This window comes from Sinocyclocheilus anshuiensis, unplaced genomic scaffold, assembly GCF_001515605.1.
Source record: "Sinocyclocheilus anshuiensis isolate Anshui unplaced genomic scaffold, SAMN03320099.WGS_v1.1 scaffold86, whole genome shotgun sequence".
NCBI lineage: Eukaryota > Metazoa > Chordata > Actinopteri > Cypriniformes > Cyprinidae > Sinocyclocheilus > Sinocyclocheilus anshuiensis.
Window position 1 is genome coordinate 2140841 of NW_015547662.1, and position 25704 is coordinate 2166544.

Consider the following 25704-nt stretch of genomic DNA (forward strand, 5'->3'; position numbering starts at 1 on the left):
ATCTATCTATCTATCTATCTATCTATCTATCTATCTATCTATCTATCTATCTATCTATCTATCTATCTATCTTTCTTTCTTTCTTTCTCTTTTGGACTCTGACATTTGTTTAGATGTAGAATACACAAATCCACTGCCACACCAGGTGTGAGGATCCACATGTTAGTTCCAGTGAATGATTCATCAACAATTTTAGCTACACACATAAATAGAGCACGAGGATAGCCATTGTTCTCCTCCATAAAACATTCTCTTTATAAGGGATGACATACTGCAATCCTCAATTCATGCCAGATTTTGTTGTATACAATTTCATTATCAAACTGATTTATTCTCTTTTACTCACCCTGTTTGTGTTTTATGTATTGTATTAATCCTTTATCAATATTGTCATGCACTATGAAGTGTCCTTTTCTAATTGAGCTTAAAAAATATTTAGTTTTGATTTAATGTTTTAAAAAAAAAAAATTATTATAAATATATATATGGATGTTTTATATATGTACACACTCGTACACACTCACACACTCACTCACACACTATTATTATAGAAGAGATGAGCATTCTTAATTACTGAGAATAAGAATTCAAACAAGGCATATCAACAAACACTTCCTAAAACAGGTCAGTGATTCAACAGTCATTGCACTTTTTGTTTTTCACTGAATTACAACTGAATTGTACAATCTACACACACTCACTTTGGCGATGGTAAGGGGTTGGCTGAAGTCCTGTCCTCCAGTAAGTCGAAAGCCCCACGGCGCGGGTCCATCCAGCACAACAGTGAACGGCATATCCACAGCAGGTGTGTGTGTGTGTGTGTTTCGAGTGTGATGGTGAATTCAACTCTAAATCCTTTAGAGGAGATTGAAGACCACTCCTCCAGAGTGCTGGCTTTATCTCTTGCTTTATACTGTAGCTTTCTTTCTCACTTTTTTTTCTTTTTCGTAATGCTCTTCCCTCTCTATCTGTCTGTTCATCATGGTTTCTCCCTGAACTCCCTCTCCTCCGCTCCACTAAGATCTCATTTTTCTTCATTTCTGTGCCAGTTTCTCTCCATTTACATCTTAATCTGTTTTATCACATAACTAATCTTAACCACCTCAATCTGATATCAGAACAATACATTATACTGTTACTATGCCCAACCTTGTTTACACATTCATTTTTAGAACCAAGAGACTTTTTTCCAGTTTAAAGGAAGAGCTTGCAAATGTCCAGAATGTTCAAGCTGCTCTTTTCCATATGAAAAAAATTAAAAAGAAATATTAATAATAATAATAATAATTGTCATTCCACCTTTTAAAACCTAATAATCTTCTTTCAGTGATGTATTTTTATTTATTTTTTTGTCTGTAATGTCTAAAAATAACAATTAATTTGCTTTTTTTTTATTGTATTTCCTTTTTTGTAAGGAATAATTTTGTAAGGAAATTAAAGACTTAAAAGAGAAAATTAGTTTTGTGTGTTTTTTTTTTTTTTTAAGAAATAGTTATCTTGATCATGTATACAAGGCTTGCATAGAAAAGCTTCCATATAGCTTGCATGCTTGCTATATAATTTGTTTAGAATGTGAAAAAGAAAATTGTACAGATTTTGAACAACAGAAGGCTGGTGCACTATTGGACCAGTCACACATTTTTAGTTCAATAAAACTGTTTCCTCAAACTAAGTGGTTCACTTGGTGACTTTTTGAGATATGCAATCTGAACAACAACAACACACACAAATGTGACTTTATCAAAATAATCTAAGTGGTCATAAAAAAGCTGTTTTAGATGCAAAAATGATGAACAGCAAATGTGTGGCCATTTTTGTCCAGCCTCGGAAGGTTGAACATTAGTTCAAGGTTCCCTTTATTGCTAATATAAGAACGACTGATCTTTGATCAAAACGTCAAAGAAACATACAGCCACCAGGACTCTGCCTGCTCTGGTCCTCATGGCTGCTTGTATGGGCCTGGAGAGAGGACTCACTGCTTCTGCCCTTATTTGGTGAGTGAACGAAGTGGAGGCTTGTGAAGTCTCACAGGCACATTCTTCTATTACCAATCTGGATCTTGCTGTATTACACGTTTAGTTAAGAAGAACCCTGTACAGTTCTTCTAGTTTTTACATATTCTCCTCTTGTGTGGCCTATTTTTACTCTTCCATTCTGTTGATATAGTCATTATAAACTCACGGCAGCAGACATGATTCCAAATGCAAACTCTTCTCTGTTTTCTTCCATTGCTTTTCTCTGACACAAACTGTTGGGCTTCCTTCCTTTCTCATCTTATCCGGTCCATTCCTACATCTTATGGTTCAGTCCACTTTGAATATATGAAAATAAATGACCGAACTCTAATATAATACATGTGTATTTTTCTTTAACAACAATGTAACCCCAAAGTCATTGCCAGAAACAGATTTCAACAGGCCTGAATGATTTATTCCATAAAAGGTTTTGGGGGATATGGCCAAACACAATAAAAGTCACTGACAGATCTTTTTTTTTTTTTTGGCTACAGCTACTGAACTAAAAGCTTGACCAGTGTGTTCACAGTTTACACAAAATTAATACTCAGCATTAAATTGACCAAAAGTGACGGTAAAGACATCCTATTTCAAATAAACACTGTTCATTTGAACTTTCTATTCATCAAAGAATCCCGAAAAAAAAAACCATATAACTGTTTCCACAAAAATATCAAGCAGCAAAAAAATATTAAGAAGAACATATTGATAATAATAAGAAATGTTTCAGTATATTGTACCAGTATAAGATTTCTGAAGGATCATGTGACACTGAAGACTGGAGTAATGATGCTGAAAATTCAGCTTTGCTATCATAGGAAGAAATTACATTTTAAAATATATTAAAATATAAAAAAAGTTGTGTAATAGTATTTCACAATAATACTGTATTTGCTGCAATTTTGACCAAATAAACACAGCCGTGATGAGCATAAGTAGCTTCAAAAACATTTTTAAATATTCATACCTACTGCAAACTACCACCAAAAACATTAACAATATTAATACTAATACTAATGCATATTGTTGTGGTTTTATCATTTAACTTCTATCAGTGAAATGCTTTTAAGTTTGCCTGTGTTGACTTTACAATAAACAACTGCTTTGATGTTTCTTTCTTTCTCTCTCTTTTCTTTAGGAGCAAAGAAAAAATAAAAGGGTAGCAAAATACTTGAAATTAATATACAAATTACAATACCAGTATTCACATATCAGAACCGGAGGCAACACATAAACAGAGAGGCTCAAATAACTGAGCAGAAATTTATTGGGTACGGAACAAAACAAAAGAGCAGAGACAGAGGGAGAGGGAGAGAGACAGAAAAAGAGAGGGGGCAAGCTTTATTTGAAAATGAGCAGGTTAAACTAGATTCTCTCAAGCTCACCAGCTCATCAAGCACACACATCAAATAACACTTTATGCTATTCAGTCAAAAGGCTATAAGGAAAAAGGCAAAAATATCCTCCAATCCACTTTAGTAGAGCAGAGTAGTTTGCAAACAGTGACAAAATATCTCCTGACTCCAGTGTGCATCAGTCTCCATTCTGTGCTGAAAGAAGTCCTTTATTAGTCCCTAAAATGTTTTTTTTTTGCATACATTTTCTTTCTTTTTTGCACCAAAGTTGTTAAATAAATTTGGCACATGGGATGAAATACAAAGGACTAAAAAACAGATTATATGAAACCAAAAGTGATAATATATATATTAACTTATAATATAAGTGAAACTCATGTACAATACAATACAAAAGCACATATAAAGTATCAGCAAGCACAGCCGTGAAGCTGGAAAATGCAAACAGTGTGAGATTAGAATATTTAAAGCTGAAGTGTGTCATTTCTGCATATTAAACAAAACTGCAATTGTTTTCAAACAGGTTTCCTTCCCATCTGCCATTGGTCAGCCAAACAGAAAGCCCCGCCCACTGATTGTGCTCAAGTCAACAAAAAGGTTTCCTCATAGCTCTCTGCATATTAAGCAACGAAATGCAACAATATTTCATTACTGACATTCTTACACACTTCAACCTTAAAGAAAACAAAAATAATAGAACTAATAAATGTTTAAGGTGCTTTAAGATTGCTCTGCTGTCTGTGAAATTCATAGACACCCTTTTCCATATACTGAATATGCGTACTTGTAAAAGCTGATGCAATACAAGCTATATGCTTTCAGATGAGAACACAAGTGATACAGAAAATACTGATATACAAATCCTTCAAAAACTAAAACATTTTGAACGCCAGCCAAGCATACAAACATTCATCAAAGACCAACAGCTCTCTCTATTGCATTTTATGATGCAATTTGAAAGGAGTGAAACTCATGAGAAATGTGGCAGATAAATTGCATCATTTCAGTTTTATATCAGAGATCAAACTTTCAAAAAAAGGAGAAAATTATGCTTTAGATAAATTAATTTAGGTTAACAAATAAAACAATTAAACATCATAGCAGGCTCACCTTTTAACATTGTTGCCATTCATTACTAAAACAAGCAATGATTGAATATTAATTTACATGTTTTTATACTGTATTAAAGTCAGGTGATTCACTCACAATTCTAAAACTCAGTCCGTTCATAAAATTCTCAAGTAAACATTAGAAAAAAGTTCCAAAGTACCAAATTCAATAAAAGCATCTTTCCTTTCCAGAATGTCAATGCACTTTCTTTTTAAAGACAACTTATACAAATACCCACAATGCACTGATAATTATACGAACAGTATCCTATACTAACGATTGCCACTTAGACAATAACAAAATTGCTCCATGACAGTTATTTTGTAATTCTGTATGGCAAAAGTATTGTTATCTATACAATTAATGGTTAAAACACATCTGTTCCTATCACTTGTTAATTTTGGCCACACACAAGGGGAATGAGCAATTTCATAATTGTCCATGATATTGCCTTTAGCTCATTTTAATGAAACTATCAATCCTCATCTATAACCAGTGGTCTCTATTGCTATTAACCTTGCACTGTTTATTACACAACACACAGATAATACACACACACTCAGTTCAACACTGATGCCTGAGGTTTCTTCTCAGTATCATTCATACTGATCTACTGACTTCACTCAGTACTGAGGCTGCCTGAATCCTCACCGTACTAACTCTGAGCTACCGCATCCCGGAAATGAACAAAATGTCAAAATAACAGGAAAAAAACATTGATGAATGTGCTGTTGTCAGAATAGCAGATGAAGGAACAGCAAGGAGACAAGAAAACAAAGTGCTCAAAGTGAAATAAACTTCAGTGGTTTGTCTGTGCGGACATGGCAGAGCTAAAACTGTTGTGTTTGTGAACACACTCACACATATGGACACACACATGTTCTCAAAGGTGAGGTGCCTCATTGGCCCTACACAGTAGGCACTGGAGTGGCCGTATTTGTGCCATTGTTTCCTCTTTGTTAAAGCGGTTTAACATAGTTTCCTGGGAACGTTCCAAATAAGCTGGTTCTCCGAGAGGTACCTGAAAACAAAGACAATTATCTGCAATACAATGCAATAACTTTTATTTAACAAACATGTTTACGTGGTATAATGCATAAAAGATGACAACATAATGTACATTATTATAATTACATGACACTTTGGGATACTTGATTCTGACTGGTCAATCACATAATGTGATCAAATATTTTTGTATCATGATGGCTGTATAATTGCCTACTGGTCTGATTTCCCACACTCCCCACATACCAAGCGGTGCAGTTAAAATAAAATAACTTCAACTCTAATCATGCATGCATTTGGAAATGGGAAAGAACAGTATTATTCACTATAATTCATTATAAGTAATACATACACTAACATTCAAACGTCTGGGTTCAGCAAACTCATATGCTCACTAAAGCTGTATTTATTTGATCAAAAATACAGTAAAATTTGTAATACTGTAATTATTACTAAATATAAATAAATATATTTTAAAATATAATTTATTCCTGTGATCATTCTAATATGCTGATTTGGTGCTCAAGTGATACTTCTTTTTATTATCAATGTTAAAAACATTTGCGCTGCTTAAAGGGGTCCTATTATGCTCTTTTACAAAGTCTTGATTTTGTTTTGGGGGTGTACTAGAACAGGCTCTCATACTAGGTTGTTCGAAAAACACATTATTTTTCACATATTTTACATTATTACAACACCTCTCTCCCCAGTCTGGCATGAACGGCTCGAATAGTTCCTGTATCAAATGAAGGCCCGCCTTCTGAAATACGAAATGTGCTGTGATTGGTTAGCTGGGCCAGTGTGTGTTGTGATTGGCTCCACTCGGCGCCTGGTCGGGAAATGTCACGCCCCTTACCAAAGCCACCTGCGAGCTTCAGTGTAAATATTGCGTCAAAATCAAATCAATTTGAGCGCGATTTAAACCCGGATGATTGTAACCACTCTAAGTTCGTCTGCCTTGGGAAAGCTAGCGTGTCTCCGACATAGTGATAACACTCGTTGCCTTCTCTAGTGCAGCTCAACCAGGTCTCGTCCCATTCGTCGATATTTGTGATATCACAAATCCCGGAAAATATGCGTTGTAGTCCAAACGAGTCGTTCGTTGTAGTTTTTGAAAAGTGATTTCTGTTAAATAAAATATCTCCTTTTGAAGTGGACTTTGAGCTTTGTAACTTTGCAGATCGTTTTTATGCTCAAACAGCAACATTACAGACTAACTAAAGTTGAAAAAGTGAAAAAGCATAATAGGACCCCTTTAATACTCTTGTGGAAAATGATACATTTTCTCAAGATTCTATAATGAACAGAAAGTTCAAAAGAACAGTATTTATTTGAAATAGACCTGCAATTTTTTAAAATAAATGTAATACATCTTTGCTGAATAACAGCATTAATTTCAATAAATAAATAAAAAGAATAAAAAAATAAATTATTCTTACTGACCCCAAACTTTTTAACAGTAATGTACATATATTTAATTTATTAAGTCATACTGAGTACTCTATAAGTAAATCTCGTAAAAGAAAAAAAAAAAAAAACATTTGCAGAGGTGCTGTAGTAGCTTTATAAAAGACTTATTATTCCCTATTTACTTGTTCTATTTTTTTATTTTTTTTTTATCTGTGTTTTTGTCCTGTCACTGTCATTCTGTTGCACTGTGGAAGCTTCTGTCACAAAAACAAATGACTCGTATGTGTAAACATACCTGGCAATAAAGCTTATTCTGATTCTGATTCTGACTTACCCACAAACCAGCCATCATCACATTTCTCAATGACATCAATAACGTCCCCCTCCTTCAGCTCCAGCTCATCCTCATTACGAGGCACATAGTTGTACACAGCTTGGAAGCTAACGTAAAATTAAAATAGTGTTTTTAAAATGTGCTCTTTGTGGTCAGACAGTGAAAAAACACAATAACAGTGTCTAAAAATTGAAAAGTGTACTTACGGCTCACCACCTGAATGCTGAGAATCCTGCATCATTTTCTGAAAGAAAGAGAGAGGAAAGTGTCAGTATAATGTACAGGTAACACTTTAAGGTGTCAGAATATCATGCCAAATCCAGACACAGGATGTCAATCTGTGAGTCTTCATCATCATCGCAGAGCTTAGAGAAGATCTGTTGTGTTACAACACACACAGACAGGAAACAAGAAACCTCTGCGACCAGAGAATTAAAAAAGGGATTAGAAAGGACATTTCCCAGTCTGCACTGCTGCTAGTGTCACAGCACACTCCATCCTACCCTTCGTGCTCTACTGGGTGATAAACAGGGAGATAAACAGCGCCTTCTGGTGGAAATGGGGCTACGTGGTGGCTTACCCTCAACCACCACTTCCTGCCTATAAACTGTCTGCAAGAATCAAACGCAATCAGAGATCAGCATTCTCTTACAAACTCCATCTTACAACCCCATTATTGGTCTTAATCGCACAATTAATTGTTAATTATCATTTCAGTTTAGTCATTCCAGAGTCTTGAATTATTAGGGATACAGTCCAACAAGAGATATACTGTAGTTATACATAAAAAAAACACCCTTCTCACTCACACTATTGATACACGCCATATTTAAAAAGATGGAATGAGGAATCTAAAAACTCATATATCTTGCAATATTTTTTTTTTTATTACAGTAACCACAAGCTGTTAAGATATAATAAGGACAGAAAAAGCAGGGATGAACAGATATTAAAATTCTGTCTGATACCAATAAATCAGTAATTATGTTTACTGTACTGTATGTTATGACTGATTACTGCCAAATTGCTGATAATTGCTCATTTTAAATGCCGCAAGTGAAATTAGCTATTAAAATAATTTGTTTTTTTAACAAATAATTTTATTTGAATGCCCTCCCTCCCCCCTGAGCATTCAAGGTTCATATCCACACATTATCTGAATTTTAATGTTTGTTTAATGTCGAAAACATTACGGATGAACATGTACATGCGCCACACAGCAACCCTGAAACCATTGTTTTGTTCATTCTTTTTACCTTGATCTTAGGAGATCGAGGCTGTGAACGTGGGGAGAGAGGAGAAACAGAGGGAGAGGATGGAGGGATGGATGGAGAGGGCTGAGTGGAGACTACGGCTACAGAGGGGGGGGATCAGCATTCTCTTACAAACTCCATCTTACAACCCCATTATTGGTCTTAATCGCACAATTAATTGTTAATTATCATTTCAGTTTAGTCATTCCAGAGTCTTGAATTATTAGGGATACAGTCCAACAAGAGATATACTGTAGTTATACATAAAAAAAACACCCTTCTCACTCACACTATTGATACACGCCATATTTAAAAAGATGGAATGAGGAATCTAAAAACTCATATATCTTGCAATATTTTTTTTTTTATTACAGTAACCACAAGCTGTTAAGATATAATAAGGACAGAAAAAGCAGGGATGAACAGATATTAAAATTCTGTCTGATACCAATAAATCAGTAATTATGTTTACTGTACTGTATGTTATGACTGATTACTGCCAAATTGCTGATAATTGCTCATTTTAAATGCCGCAAGTGAAATTAGCTATTAAAATAATTTGTTTTTTTAACAAATAATTTTATTTGAATGCCCTCCCTCCCCCCTGAGCATTCAAGGTTCATATCCACACATTATCTGAATTTTAATGTTTGTTTAATGTCGAAAACATTATGGATGCACATGTACATGCGCCACACAGCAACCCTGAAACCATTGTTTTGTTCATTCTTTTTACCTTGATCTTAGGAGATCGAGGCTGTGAATGTGGGGAGAGAGGAGAAACAGAGGGAGAGGATAGAGGGATGGATGGAGGGATGGATGGAGAGGGCTGAGTGGAGACTACGGCTACAGAGGAGGGAGGAGGAGGAGGAGAGGTGAGGAGTGGAGGAGATCTGGGAGGAGATGGGATGTGCTCTGAGGAAGATGGAGGAGGAGAGGGAGAGGAGGACGGGGAGGCTGGAATAGTTGGTAAAAGAGGCTGAAAGGAGGAATAAAGAGGAGGATGCAAAGAAGGAATAGGAGATGAAGGAGGGATTGGTGAGATATGAGGAGAAGGAGACTGGGAGGAGGGATTTGAAAGAATAGGAGCGGAAGTAGGAGAGGAAAGCTGAGGAAGGACAGAAGAAAGAAGGGGTTGTGGAAATGAGGAGGGAGGAGAAGGAGATGATTGATAATTAGAAGGGAAAGAAGGCAAAGGAGTAAGAATATTGAGAGTCGATGAAGGAGGAGGAGGAGGAGGAAGAGGGATTGGGGAGTCTAGAGGAGACAAAGGAGGTGAAGAAGGAGGAGTGCGGAGAGGAGAGTCTGAAGGGGAAGAAACAACTGAGGTTTGGAGGACAGAAGAGGAATAGGACACCAAAGGAAGAGATGAAGCAAGGGGAATAGGAGGAGGACCTGGTGAAGGTCTGGAAGCAGACGCTGGAGAAGAGTGAACAGCAGAGGCAGATGATTCAACATGTGGAGGAGAGAAACTAGTGGAAGATAGAGTAAGGGAGGAATCAGTCATGGGGGAGGTGGAGAATGGGAGAGATGGAGTGATGGAGGAGGAGTCAGCCTGGCAAAGAGAAAGACAGAGCTGAAACTTTCACAACTTTGAGCCTGATTGTCAAAATAACACACACAACTAGTGTGACAGATACTATGTAAAGGGGCCATATCATAGTAAATAGGATTTTTCTTGACCTTTTGAAATCGGATTGAGGTAGACTATATATATGTTACAACAAAATAACAAGGATAATGCAGGAAGGATGACACTCCTTAAGAAATGTCCAGATCACATTCACCCCAAAACCATCAGAAACACAATAAGGGATCATATTTTGCATTAGTAAAATGGTATTTTCAACACACTGTCAATCTCATTATTTTTTAATCTGATGATTCTCATTATGACTTTAATACTTCTTATAATATGGTATTGTAATACAGCAAAAACTGTTTTGCAATAATTTTTATAAAAATTATTTAAACATTTTTTATTTGCACTGCAGCAAATAATGTCATGATTATTATAAAATGTATTTATTCACTTCTTTTTCTTTTTACAGTAATGAGAATGAGGCTCTATTAAACACAGTGGTAAAGACAAACTGAGGGGTAAAATAAGCTTAACTGCCCTGAAAACAAATGTAAAAGATCTTGTGTTTCCTAATAGCAGACCTTTTCCCACTTTTCCTTTTTGAGGTATAATGTGATCTGGACACCTCTTCGTAAGTCTTTCCAAGTTATACTTGATCCAGCAGAAAACCTGCAACCCACAAGTAACCACTGTTATTATTTCACATGCAAATGAGTTAGCTAATCATAACAGAGTACATTTACATGAGCAAGTCTTAAGGCCTGTTCACACCAAGGACGATAACTATAACAATAATTATAAACTTTTAATTATTATTCTAATTCTATGAGAATAGGGAAGTCCAGGTATACATTTTTTTTTGTCCAGCTGATAAACGATAAAAACATTGCATTTAAAGCAGCAGATGACAGTAATATACATATATATATATATATATATATATATATATTGCCTTTAATGTTCAGTAGCAAAACCAAAACTAGTCTGTTTCAGGAAAACTGAGTAACATTATACAGTACATATCTGGACTTCAAAGAAAACAAAATTACAAACATGTTTGATATGGCCCCTTTGATTTAGTCACTGAACATGCAAATAATGTTTTGTATATAAAAAATAAACCTTTTCAGAATAATAAAAAAAACGAAGAGTTTTTATTCACTGCACACAACCAGACTATCATGCTACTTTCACATTGCATGTTCTACCTCTTTTTTTGAAACTGTCTCCAAGCCTGATCTGTTGTTTGTTTCATCATCCTCTTCCTTTATGTACAACTCAGGAAGTTCCTCCCACTTTAGAGCAGCTACTGGACCGTCAAACTCAGTTTTCTTATTCAAAATGACTGACAGCAGCTCCTCAGCCTTTTTCTTATGGATATCATGATTCTTATCCAGTGTATTTTCTGATTTGTGGCTTGGACTGATGGACAGTGGCTTATTAGGTAATGCTTCTTGATTAGCCATGCTTTTTGATCGATTGCCCAATCTGAATTCAAGTTCATTATAGAGTTGATTTTTCAGAAACATCGACATAAGCTCGCCATATGGATCAGGTTCATTTATTAGCCTGGATGGGTCATACTTTCGTATCAAGCTTTGCTCCTTTAAATACATATCTTTTAAGAGCTTTATACCATCATGACTCTTTTGTTCCATTCTTAACAGCTCTTGAGTATGGTCTGTGATCTGTTTCACTGGAATTAATGTATCTGGTACATCTATTGCTGTCAGTTTATCTCTGTAGAGACGTTCATGGGAATAAAGGGAAATATTTGAGGACTCTGAAGTGATTGGTCCTTGGCTAGGAAAAGGGGAGCATTCTTTTGCATCCACAAAAGGGGAAAGGTTTTGTGGCGGGGTGAACCTTTGCACAAGTGAAGCAGGGGATTGGGGGCCTGTGTAGTGTAGATTGCTGGGTAATGGAGGAGGGGTGGGTGGGACTGGACTGCCACAGGAAGATGGGTAAGTGGTGGAAACTCCCAACGTGAGGGACAGCCATTCACTAGTGACTGTTTGAAAGTGTGTCCCAGTGGCAGAATCAAGACATTGCAAATGGGAGGGCTCTGTATTGTACTTAAGCAAGGGAAAAAGAAAGCAGGAAGGTTTATAAACTTACTGGATTAAATAAGGTCTGTAGAACAGACTTTGTTGGTGTGATGGTCTAAAACTGGCGCTAAAGACTTACCTTATGTGCCTTATATGTGTGTGTGTCTCCTTGGTGACTGGGGCTCTTGGAAGGAGAGCCCTTGATCACATCGACATAGGACACAGGGAAAATGCCCTGCTTGCTTGAGCCAGGAATCTTTCCTTCATACCAATTCTGATCCACCTTCCTTAGAAGGATCACTCGCTCCCCCTACAGCAGCAAAAATATGCATGCTTTAAATACATGATTCAGGGTGGGGTGAGTTAATAAGTGCATATCATAGAGCTCGAGAGATGGCAGGGTGTGATATAGGGCTTTACACTTGCCTTTCTAAGAGAAAGCTCCACGTTAGTGTCAGCATTGAAATTGTATCGTGCTATGGCCTCTCCAATCTCTCGAACCTGAGCTGGAGGAGGAGGCCTGACAGGCTGAATCCGCTCTGGAGATGCGACCTTCTGAAGGAGAGAATGAGAGAGAAAGCCAGAGGGAATGTGATTAAGTGTGTGTCACAGTTTGGTTTAACTACTGTAAATAGGTTATTTTAACACTGACCTCGACATAAGAGATGGGGAAAATTCCAATCCTTCCTCTGTGTTCCCCCTCATACCAGTTACTGTCAATTTGTCTGATGATGTTGACAGCATCACCTTTCTTAAAAGAGAGTTCCCTGCAATGTGCAGTAAACATGCATGTGACCATAAACATGCATTACATACACAGTAAAAAGAACATTCAAACCAGTGACGCACCTGAATCTACCTTCTGTAGCAGTCACATTTCTACTTTTTCTACTGATGCAATCAGAGATGAAAATATTCACCAATAGTCCTGTACACTGTTGTAGCTTTTAAATCTTTATTAAATGTGACCCTGGACCACAAAACCAGTCATAAGGGTCAATTTTTTGAAATTGAGATTTATACACCATCTCAAAGCTGAATAAATAAGCTTTCCATTGATGTATGTGGTTTGTTATGATAGGATAATGTTTGGCCAAGATACAACTATTTGAAAATCTGGAATCTGAGGGTGCAAAAAAATCAAAATATTGAGAAAATCGCCTTTAAAGTTGTCCAAATAAAGTTCTTAGCAATGCATATTACTAATCAAAAATTAAGTTTTGATATATTTACAGTAGGGAATTTACTAAATATCTTTATGGAACATGATCTTTACTTAATATCCTAATGATTTTTGTCATAAAAGAAAAATGTATAATTTTGACACATTCAGTGTATTTTTGGCTATTGCTACAAATATACCCAAGCGACTTAAGACTGGTTTTGTGCTCCAGGGTCACAAATAAGAGCATTTTGGTCTAAGACCTTCTTCAGGCATTGCAAACACTTATTTATTAAATATTTGCTAATTACAACAATGCATTTTTCTAATGTATTACCCAATGAACTTGGTGATATGCAAATTTCAGGCTGAAATTCATGGGCCTTGAAATTCTTTAATGGTTTTATTAGCATGGCTTTTCATGCAAGCTGACACTTTCATCCAACGACAGCTCACAGCTCAATTGCTGATGCAGAGGCCAATTTGACTTAAAGCAAGTTCATATGCAGATGCGCAAGGGCAAAAACTGCAACATAAGAAAATGCAAAACAATGAAAGAAAAAAAAGCTTTGAATGGCTAGACAAGAGTAAAATTAAACACTTTCACAAACAAAAAGCTGACACAGCACCTTGCAGATTCAAATTCAGTGAGATGCTGTGATGTTATTAGCATGTGTCAGACAGAGTCTCTCAGAGTTTTACATATACTCACTTGGCAGACTGAGCTTTAAAATCATAAATAGCCCTGGCAGACTGTTTCTGATGGAGGAGAGAAGACAATATAAGATAGGTCATCTGCTTAGAGGAGACCTACAAAGCAAGCAAAAACACCATCAGCTATCCAACATAAGCACAGCTAAGCCAAATATTCTGAGACCTTAACCAAAATGAAGGTTACAGGGTCATGGGTCATTTATGGCAGAGTGGAATAAGGATTCAGGATTTAAGATTGCTTTACACTTATTCACTAATAAATGATGCTTTCCCTGAGGGTTTCAAAACATTGTTCTAATTAAATGAAAACTAGTTCATGAAAAATAGATATAAGCAGAGCAGCATTTTTACCTCTCTTTCTGGCGTGGGTCTTCTGCTTTGTGGTGCGAGACGTCCTGTATCACAGCCCTGATCTGTGGAAACACATATGTCAAAGATGTCAACACAAAGAAAACAATTGTGTTCATGGTGGCACCACATGCATTCCGCTGGTGTCAAAAGGAAAATGAGACAATTAAAAAATGTACAAATATTTATTTCAAATTTCAGGTCAAACACAAAATAAGGGATGATCCGGATATACACAGTATGACATAAAAATGGCATGCAATTGACATAAAAAGGACCCATATATACTGTATATATATATATATATATATAAAATCACAAAACACTGTATTTAATAAAAAATAACATTCAAAATACATAAATAGAAAGCAAATGAGTGGCTTTATAACAGTATTTCATACATCAGCAAGTGAAAAAAACAACAAAAAAAAACAATGGCAAGGGCACAAAATCAAAAGGGAAAATTCAGCTCAGTAAAACACATCATGCATAAATACCAGACGGACACTAATTGCAACATGGACTGCTAATACTTCTTTTCCACACTTGTATCATTGCACATAAACAGCATGGAATGCAGTTATGAAACTGGCATAAAGAAAAACATCCCCCATGTACTCATAATTGGAGTTTTTGTGTTAGCATTAAAGTTAACTCTAAGCTCTATAAAATAAATAAATAAATATATATATATATATATATATATATAGAAAACTGATTTTTTTCCAATCAAATACTTTCCTGAATGAGAATATCCCAAACAAACTGTGTTGATTCCTTCTTTATGTCTGGTTCAAACTTTCTGTTTCAATATATGAATATAGGACTCTAAATAGTAAGATCTCCCAAAGATCTAATACATTCAAGTAGGACACTAGGTGCCATGCTAATAAAGCATGCTGATTAGGTGGAAAAGAAGTGAAAGCGCTTGCATGTTTTCGCTAGGGAACGTTTGAGGTAATGACGTGAGGATTTTGCAATAACGATACAAAACAAAAACTCTAGAGAACTAGTGTAGCTGCACCTGAATAGCAGTGCACATTAGCATTAGCATTATGCTGGTTGTTGTTGGAGGCGTCTGCATGGTGGTGTTGCTGCTGGTAGGAGGCACATTGGTGGGCTCCATGATAAGGCTGGTGGACGTGGGGCGAGGAGGGTGAGCCGGACCCTCTCTGAGCCCGCAAGGAGGAGCTACGCTTGGGCACGTCTGGTATCAACTCCTCCAATAACCGCTGCAATATGCTATCATCTGGCATCCTTGCTGGTCCCTGCCCCTTTTCTGCCCTTATGTGGTCATAAATGTCCTGCAAAGCGGCATCTAAAGCCTCATAAATTGCAGTTTTGGATTTTGGCCGACCGCTTCTGCAATGTCGTCGTTGGGTCGGTGGGGAGCCTCGTTTCCGGCGGAAAGGCACAGGGCTGACCAGAAAGGCCAGTTTGGAAAGGCCTGACTCACTGGGTGACTGCTGGGCTAGCGGAGATGTAGAGGCAGGGTGGGACTCCTGCCGAGCCCTTTCTTGTTGTCGCTCATGTTTTAGCATGGTGGTGAATCGTGTATAGGATGCTGGACAGCGACCCTTACATGAACTGATGAGGTGGCGGTGTTGGTAACCTTGACTCTGACCGACACTCTGGTGCATGTGATGGTGGCGATGGTAACGGTGTCCATGGTGATGGTGTCCATGATGGTGATGTTGCCCAGAACCGTAAAAGCTCTCCGATGAGGTAAATGAGCAATGATCCAGGTCACTTTCACTACACAGTGAAGATCCTTCTATGTGGATGTCGCTCATTTCGGAGGCACAGGCGTCCTGCTCACTGTCCGAGTAGTCTTGATGCCTCTGGTTCTTCCCATGAATTGGCACCAGGCTACTGCTGTCTGGTCCCGGTTTTGGCTGTCCCTCAGGGGGACTTCGAGCCCTTTCTGGAGGATCCTCTTCCTCTAAAAGTGATTCCACAGAAAAGCGTCGTTTGGGACAGCTGCTGGCCCTTGAGGACCCTGGTGTGGTGGTGCCCGAAGGAGCATTTTCGTCACCAAGGTCTGGCATTGACTTTGATTTCTGGATGAGCTGTTCATATTCTGATATAAGGTTTGGGACCATGTGTTGAGGTACCTCATTACCGAAAGGTGCCCAACCATGGAGGTTGTGCCTCTGTTGCTGCTGTAGCCGTTCCAGCTCAAGGATCCGTGCACGTACAGAACGAATCACCTCTGAGGGCAACAGCTGCTCACGGTCTATGTGGTGCATTTTCTTGTAGAGCTGAAGGAAACCTGGAGTATCATGTGGCATCTTACGGCGGTGATGTCGGCGCCCCCTGGGAGATGAGGTAAGACTTTTTACTTGAGGCGTCTGTGGAGCGTCTTCATCGAGCAATGAACCTGCACTTTCAGAGCGAGTGGTAGTCACAGAAGTGGATGCTCTCCCTCCATTACTAGCACCATGTCCATCAGACAACAAATCATCACAGCTACGCGATTTGAGCCGTGGTGATGACGGAGTCACGACAGATTCATCGTCAACACTACTCCAAGTCTCTGCAGCTTCATGTCGGCCTGTCTGCCAACCGTTCTTGAAGCAGATGGAGCGCTTGGAGCCACGCCAGGTTGGTGTGGAGATAGTGAGGGAGTCTGAGGAGAGACGAGAGGAAGGGCGCTCCATACCTGGAGAGCTCATACAGGAGGAGAGTGACTCACTAGCGTCTCCAGCTGTGAATTAAAATAACATCCAACGCAGCATGGCAAAGAGGAGACAGGAAAGCTGGTTAGTGAGCTCAGCTGACAGAAAATGACAAAGCGAGAGAAAACAGGTATCAGTAAAAGTGACAGAAAGTCAGAATGTGTCAGTAAATTTATAACAGAAAGGGGACAACATGCAGACTCACATAATTATGATCTTATACAAAAATTGTAACATTTTGCTAGGAGTAAGTCTAACCACAAATGTGACCATCTAATGAAGGAACGAGAAGTGAGTTGTTTCGGTTTCTGGCACAAATCAAACAATATATACAGATAGAATGGTGACAGAACAAATCCATCGAACAGAATAATGCAGCACTAATGTAATATGCCATTAGGCATTGATGCATAATCGAAACATCTTCAGCAACATTTGACCAGTCTAACACCTTCTGTTAGCATTTGTAGTTGTGTGACTGTGTCTGAAATTACCTTTGGGTCTGGATGGTGAGGAGGGGGAGGAACGTATGGTGGGCTTCTTCAGTGTCTGTGCTTTATTAGAGTCCAGTGGGTGGGAAAATACTTGACGTGCATTCTGCTCACTTCCTGTGTTGGCTTGAGTGACAGATGGTTCCGACTTTCGCCTTTTCTTGTAGTCACTTGCAGAACTAAGAATCCCAAAAAATAATAAAATAACCAAAGCAAAACATTATTTTTGACTTTAAAGTTCTATACAATTACTGAATAAATTGATAGAACATTATACTTTAACATATTATATGTGCAAACAAGATTACAACAAAATTATTTATTTAACAACATTTTAGGCCTAAAAATACATAATTAAGGGAATAGCTATGCAATTTTAATGCTTTTGTAAAAAACAGTGTACAAACAACTAAGCCGTTTATGCCATTTTGGAAAATGGAAACAGCAACCAGGATGGCTTAGCTAGTGGACAATATACTCTGGTACATATACTGACAATGACACTCTGATTGCAGGGTCTTCTACACATTAAACAGTCCTAAATAAGGTTTCTCATATCCTTTACTCTGTAGATTCCATATGAATAGCAAGTGGCATTAAGCTAAAGATGATCTGAGAGGAGCAGGAGGTACATACAATGCTTAATACTCAAGTATGGGATGACAAATTCATATACACAGTGACAAAAATAAACGGTAGGAGAGCTTTTAAAACATGAGTAAATTACAATTAGACTGAGGATGCTCAGGTTCTATCCTCCAATGGATATCCAATAGGCATCTCTCTGGGAAATTAAAGAGCCTGAGTGAGAAAAGCTGGTATTAGAATGAAAGGGAAGCTTACCTTGAAGGCCCATCAGGTCGTTCCGAAGACGAGAGATAGAGGGATGACTGAAAGAAAGCAGACAACAAAAGAGAAGAGTGAGAACCATGGGAACAAAGAAGTGTAATACTCCCGTGCTGCGCCACAATCAAAACCTTCCCCCCCGCATGCACAGCCGTGTCTGACGAGGGTTCCACATCTCTCAATCCCACCTTGAAGGATTATGTAAATGAACTTTGACCTCCTGCGAGAATAAAAAAAGGGACGGGGTCCCACATTAAGCAGACCCCAACAAAAGCCAGTGAACAAAACAGTACAGATCCAGAAAAGCTGCACGTGGCACCAGGTCACAAGAAGCCCTGTCTATTATGTTGTCCAAGATCGCCATGCCTCCTTTCCTTTGACACAGCCTGGGGTGAATTACAACAAATCTGAGCACAATACAGCAGTCTCTGGTGTTCATTCTGGCTTATTCATGCGACTTGGGTCAGGGACAAGAAAGAAAAGCAATTACTGACAACACAGCATTTTTAACACACCAAAGCTGAACCTAGGTCAGATAGGAAGACAAATAAAAAGCCAATCCACAGGCACAGGAAAAGTGCAGAAAACTCACAACACAAACATGCACATGAACACATTCATTCAAAAACATAAATAGTAGAGGAAGAAAACCTGACAGTAAAATTAAATATACAAAAGAACATTCAAAAAAGCAGTTACAAAAAGTCCAAAATGCATATGTGGGTGTTCAATATTTTGTTATATTTTTCAGTAATATATTCATCTGACACTCCAGGAAAGCCTCAAATAAAGTGACTTTTCTCATGTGAACTAATTGTTTCACATTTAGTTTTGTATTTGTTTTATTGAAAAGGGTGTTTGTATAGTTTACATGGCTCATAAATTACTAGTAAATCTGACAACTAATTACAAAGAAGGCAAGTAACACATTAAATTAAACATGAAATTTTGAATTAGTATTTACTTGTAAAACATTCTCAAATCATTTTTAACAGTGTGTGGGTCAAAATGTTTTCCATTCGCCATCTGGAAAATAAATGATGGGAGAGGAGGAAAAATGAAAGGAAAAGAGAAAGACGGAGATAGTAGATAACAGCAAATTGCAGGATGAGCAACCACCAGCAAAGGAAGCATGGATGGATGGACAGGAAGGTAGATTTACCTGTGCCACAGCATGTGTGGAGTAGTCAGGATTATAATCCAACCTCTTTTTAGGAGGCTGGGTGCCCCGCCACCCAAACAAACAAACGAACAGCATAGAGGTGAAGATGAGGTGGAGAAGCAGGTGCATCATGGGGAAAAAGACACATGTGGAGAAAGTGACAACGTTAGGGCATGGAGAAACAGAGATCACACAAAACACACACAGTGCACACTCAACACACTAAGGTTCACTAGTATTCACCCTTCGTTTGTGAGTAATCGTCTACACAAGTGCCCACACATGCTTCACCTACCTTACACACACTGCCGCTTGTGTGTACATACTGTATAATACACACAACGGTGAAATTACATAGGGTTTCACACATATTTTGCTTGTTTACACATGGTGGCAGCAAACTCAACCAATAAACAAGCAAGGAAGAGTGTGTTCTATAGGAGCTGGAGGACCTGTGCATAAATATCTTATTTATGAAAACACAGTGGCCTCCAAAACATATGGACATGTTTATGAATTTTAATGCATTAGATAAAATAAAATAATAAAAAATTCAAACTTTGGAACAAATTACACTCCTATTTACGCAATTACATTTGCAACTGGTCCCAATGTCATTTTAGTTCATGTACAACATTGAGAAGTCTGGGGTTATTAAGATATTAACACAATGCTAAATGCTAAAGGAAGCAGGAACGGGATGAGAATCTGGTGGTTTCTTCTATATATATTAACAATTTTTGTACTTTTTCATTTTACTGCCTCCCTGTGAATCACTTACACTACTATTCAAGTTTGGGGTCAGTAAGATTTTTTTTTCATAATGTTACAAAATAATATTGCTGCTTTTATTGTATTTTTGATCAAATAAATGCAGCCTTGGTGAGTTTAAGAGACTTTGAAAGGTAGTGTATGATGAGTATTCACAACATAAATCACCACAGATTTTGACGATGATGCGAAATTAATTTTTGTGAATTTTTCAATTAACTATTCTTTTACCTTTGGTCACCCAATCATGAATATCTGGTTACATCCTAGTTGTAGAAGATATGCTCAACTAAGTTTGACAACCAGAAAGTTCTACATGCTTTTTATAATTTTGTGCAGTTTATCTATTGTTTCAGCATTTAGAACTTCTTAAAGTGAAATTATTCAGCTTGAAAAGTGCAAAGTTTATATGTTGGTGTATAGATTAAATATCAAAACAGGACCACTGTATTATCCAACATCTGTTCATTTTTAATAAAAAGAGTTAAACTTGACTTAATAGTGTTTTCTGCACAGGTTCTGCAGCTATAAGAGCTGTAAGCTGTAAGAGCAGGTGTGTGATACTGCAAACAGAGCCAAAGCAAAAACAGTGTTACACACTAAAAGTTAAAACTTATTAAAAACCACTGCTATTCTTCTAAAGACAACATTGTACCCCGTAATACTTGCTCTTTCGGTGAGTATCTTGAAAACAGAGCATGATTGTTTACTTGAAATATTAGCCTTAGGATTTAACATCAGACATACCGTATCATATGTGTCTGATGTCTTACCCACTGCCTCTAACATTATTATTGTGCAAATTGTTATTGTGGTGATGTAAAATGTCATATTTCTGTTTTCAGTGTGCAAATTACACCAAGTTCTGAACAAGTCAGAACTTGAATTAAAAAACCACACACACACACACACACACACACACACACACACACACACACAAACAAACAGATGCTTGTCATTACACAACAGCATGTGTTTACCGGACAAGGAGATTACAGCCTACAGCATGCCAACCTGCCGCACTCTCACTCAACTTACCGGCCGTCCAAACTCCAATTCGGAAAAGAATTTAAACCAAGGCTCGTTCTCTAAATCTATGTCATCTGGGTTTAAATCAAATGTCTGGGGCAAGAAGCAACATAGAAAAAGAGAGGTAAGAAGAAGAGGAAAAACAATGAGAGGAAAACAGAGATGGAAATCAGGGTTAGGAGGACCAAAATATGCTGTAAGGACTGGTGAGCAAAGAACAGAGGAGGATACAATTTGGGTCATCAACACATTCTCACTCACACACATACTACACATATCACAGACATACATATTTGACAATATGTAATGTCAAATTAATAAAACTAAAGACATAATCCACCCAAAAATTTAAATTCTGTCATAATTTGCTCACCCTCATATTATTCAAAGCCTGTGTAACTTTCTTTCTTCTGCTGAACACAAAAGAAGATATTTTGAAAAACAGCTTTGGTTCCCATTGACTTGCATTGTATGGAGAAAAAAATACAATGGAAGTCGATGGGAACTGAAACTGTTTGGCTACCATCTTTCTTCAAAATATCTTATTTTGTGTTCCACAGAAGAAAGAAGATATATTGAAGAATGTTGGAAACCAAACAGTTTTGGGTCCAATTATTTTTTGAGTTCAGCAGAAGAAAGAAATTCATACAGGTTTGAAATGACATGAGGGTGATTCTCACCCTGCGTCCCAATGTTCATACTATCCATCCTAAATAGCATGTGAGATTAGAATTAGTGTGTCCCAAAGCATAGTATGTTGAAAAGAGTATGCCAAAAGTCCCCGGATGGTCTACTATTTCAGGTCGATTTTTGAAGTGTGGATCCATGCACACTCTAATGGCTAATAATACCCACAATCCAATGCGCTTTGACGAATGATTCGGTTGAGAACTACAAAATGCGTTTAAAAAACTACAGACATGGCGGATGCGCGCGACCAACGGTTAAATAGAGAGGTTTAGATAAAGGGGTTTGAGTTACTAATAATCAACATTTAACCTGGTAAAATAATGTTTATTTAATCTTATCTATGTTATATTTCATCTGCAACAGCAATGTAAACTTTTATAAACATTAGTTTGGTCGTTAACTTTTAAATGCATAATTATGCAGAAAATATGAGCAGAGTTCTCTGCATAAAGACCCGCGGCTGGCAGATCAACGTGCTACTTCTTTTCTCTCCGATATGGTAGGAAGTTATGAGTGGAAGTTAAATGAAATGAAATGTGGATGTTAACTGTGACAAGATGATTGACAGGCCAGTTTACAGTGACAGGATGCGTGTAACAGGTGCGACAGAGCGTACAGTTAAAGATGCAATGGTATGACGTGATAGTATGTCCCAAAGCTTGCCTACTCTTCTACTGCACACTCAAAAGTGTATACTTTTTCTTCACCACAAAAGTACATACTTTAAGGGCATAGTAGGCACATTGGGACGCAGCATTAGTTTCATTTTTGGGTGGACTGTCCCTTTAATATGTGTTGTGCCTCTCAGTACTGTCCAAAAGGGGGAGACATCATGCTTCTTCCTCTCTGCTCTCTCTCTAAAATCTATTTTTTTCTCTTCCTTAAGCTATGACTATACATGCTGAAAAAGCTGCCCACTCATTTTGCCACCTGGGACATCTCCCACTGCCACATCCACTGTGTTTGTGCTGAGGGCAGTGCTGTGATTCAGCCTCCTGACATTTCTATCTCATTGTTCTGTGAACCGCGGCGCTGGCTACGACTGCGCCGCTTTGTCTGACACCCTTCCAGCTTTCTACATCTACATTGCAAAACAAAAGTTCAATTGCTGTCAAAGGAGACATAAAACACTGAGGTAATTCCTCTCTTGAGCCATTTTATTTGTCTCGCCTTAGACAAATACAGTAGAATGTGACATTATTAAGGGGAGAATGGGACATACTGTATTGCAAAATTTAAATCTGCATTGTCCCCTTCATGAATACCACAGCTTAATGTTTCAGGCGAACCTAATAATTGATTGCTTTTAGTGCAAAGATTTGACCTACTACATGAACAGATACACAAAGGAAAAGAAAGCTTGCTGAAGCACCACATTGTTTACAATAAGCAAACTCATGGCTGATGGTCCATTATTTGGTCAAACGATCCATGAAACAGAGGGAAAATACAGCCTTAACACATGTCCAATCAGCAGGCTGGAAAACTGCAGTTTGACACTGTAGTAAACAGTAAGTTGGGAATGCGACACCTTCATAAAGTAGAACTCAAATGGCTGTAGGCTACAATGAAATAGAGAGTTTTCATAAGACAGGATTGCCGTTCAAAAATATTTTTTTAAAGACAGTTAAAACAATAATATTGTAAAATAGTATTAGAATATAAAGTAACTGTTTTCTATTGTAAAATATTTTAAAATGTAATTTATTCCTTTGATGGCAAAGCTGAATTCTCTGTCTTTAGTGTCACATGATCCTTCAGAAATCATTCTAATATGCTGATTTGGTGCTCAAGAAACATTTATTCGTATTATTAATGTTTAACAGTTGCTGCTTCATATTTTTGGGAAAACCATGATTCATTTTTTTCAGGATTTTTTGATGAATAGAAAGTTCAAAAGAACAGCATGTATTTGAACAGAAACCTTTGTAACATTTTAAATTGCTTTACTGCCATTTTTGATCAATTTAATGCATCCTTGCTGAATAAAAGTACTACTTTGTGTTTAAAAAATTTGACAGACCCAGACTTTTGAATGGACATACATATGAGAGAAACCATTTTTTTTTTTCATGGATGAAACATAAAACATGTTTAGAAGAACATTTAGGTTGTTCTTTTCAATACAATGAAATAAATGGATTCTGTATAGCTTCAAAAAATGAAATTGTCACCATAAAAGTATTATAAAAGTGGTGCATATGATGTGTGCACTATTCCATTCAATTGTTTTGAGGCCAAATGATAACTTTGTCGGAGGAATAAACCCAACTTTGTCATTATTTGCTGAAAATATGGTCAGAAATGAATGACATCAGTGACTAACATATGTGAACCAGAAACATCGTCATAAAAACCTGGTGTGACACGTGATATTTGAAGGTACATGTTTGTGTTCCACAGAAAAAAAAAGAAAATCATACAGGCTTGGTAGGCGAGTAAGTAGTGACAGAATGTTTGGGGACTTCTTTAAAACTTTTGACGTTTTCTGGGACACAAATGTGGTTTAACATAGAGCTAAAAAAGATTTTCAAAAGTCAAGTCTCTGCTAACAGAGCCATTTAATGGGTCTAATCTGCGTGGGGGACTGACCATGTACTGTATGTTTGATTTTGTGATTAAAGAGACTGTTACAGCACTGAATTACTTGTGGAGAACACAAGAACAGGATTGCCTTTAGACCTTAGCAACCTTGAGTCCATGTTATGTGAGGATTTTTACAACAGTTTAAATGAAACTGATGAAAAACAATCACTTATGTATAATGATTTAACTAAATAAGATCACTCACCGGCCTTTCTTGCTCAAGGATGGAGGATTTGCCAGGCTCATACTCAAAGATGCTCCGTGGTTCTGCCCGGTATTTACGCGTATCCACTTTTCGATCTGGAGGACCCCACTCATTTCTGCAGATGAGAATAATAACCAATCAGAGCGGTCGACACCTTTGGAGACTGTACACTGACAAAAATCTGGTGTAGGATTTACTTTGAAACAATTTTCACTCAGAAATTGCTAGTCAATTTCTAGCAATTGATTACAAAGAAACGGCAAGTGACACATTGAATTAAACTAAGAGTATTTTCTTGTAATTGCACTCCAATAATCTTTGTTTTATTCACAATTTTTTTGTTTTATTTACAGTGTAGCACATGAGGTCAGGTGTCTTACGGGTCGTGTGAGAACTCTTTCTCTCTGTCCATGTCTCTTGAGCGGAGCTGGAGGAGAGAGGGCATGGGAGGGGGCGGAGGGGGCACGGGGGATGGTGAGAGCTCCCGGTGGGCGGCACGGTCTGGCGTGTCTGAGGTATTTCTAGAGAGAGGCCGGTAGGTGTGCGTTCGAGGGGGCGGGTGGGCATGGACAGGAGGGTGATTATCTAAGAAAGAAGCACACATATCATAGTAATAAATTACTTAAAAAAACAAAAAAACAACAACTGTCTTTCTCTTTATTTATTCCTTCCCTTTCTAGCTTGTACTTATTTGAACAATGCCTAAAACTTGGTATTAGAAGCACTTCCTGTGTCTGTTTGCCTCTTTAAGAAGAATCACTTCATGCTCAAGAAACATTTCTTCTTATTATCAATGTTGTGCTATAACAGTTCAGGATTCTTTGATGAATAGAAAGTTCAAAAGAAGAGCAATTATTGGAAATAACACTAAAAGCAACCTTTTATAACATTATAAATGTCTTTACTGACT

General features: G+C 37.5%; 2 protein-coding genes across 6 annotated transcripts in view; both read right to left on the bottom strand.

Annotated features, from left to right (window-relative positions):
- The window catches only part of LOC107702342 (PDZ and LIM domain protein 3-like), an 11970-nt gene extending 11075 nt beyond the window's left edge, over positions 1-895 (bottom strand). For all 3 annotated transcript variants that reach the window (XM_016504630.1, XM_016504629.1, XM_016504631.1), the window contains exon 1: positions 702-895. In XM_016504630.1, the coding sequence (XP_016360116.1) occupies positions 702-772 (71 nt within the window). In that variant the 5' untranslated portion in view covers positions 773-895. The remainder of the gene's footprint in view (positions 1-701) is intronic.
- Positions 896-3881: 2986 nt separating this feature from the next.
- The window catches only part of sorbs2a (sorbin and SH3 domain containing 2a), a 57106-nt gene continuing 35283 nt past the window's right edge, over positions 3882-25704 (bottom strand). The window contains exons 12-27 of one of the 3 annotated variants that reach the window (XM_016504626.1): positions 25175-25379; positions 24795-24909; positions 21323-21406; positions 19514-19570; positions 18349-18395; positions 17509-17684; positions 15361-17043; positions 14340-14401; positions 13987-14084; positions 12765-12879; positions 12539-12667; positions 12252-12422; positions 11273-12139; positions 7436-7473; positions 7230-7336; positions 3882-5501 (exon numbers count right to left, since the gene is read on the bottom strand). In XM_016504626.1, the coding sequence (XP_016360112.1) occupies positions 5440-5501; positions 7230-7336; positions 7436-7473; positions 11273-12139; positions 12252-12422; positions 12539-12667; positions 12765-12879; positions 13987-14084; positions 14340-14401; positions 15361-17043; positions 17509-17684; positions 18349-18395; positions 19514-19570; positions 21323-21406; positions 24795-24909; positions 25175-25379 (4016 nt within the window). In that variant the 3' untranslated portion in view covers positions 3882-5439. The remainder of the gene's footprint in view (positions 5502-7229; positions 7337-7435; positions 7474-11272; positions 12140-12251; positions 12423-12538; positions 12668-12764; positions 12880-13986; positions 14085-14339; positions 14402-15360; positions 17044-17508; positions 17685-18348; positions 18396-19513; positions 19571-21322; positions 21407-24794; positions 24910-25174; positions 25380-25704) is intronic. The other 2 variants (XM_016504627.1, XM_016504628.1) reach the window with 2 other exon arrangements.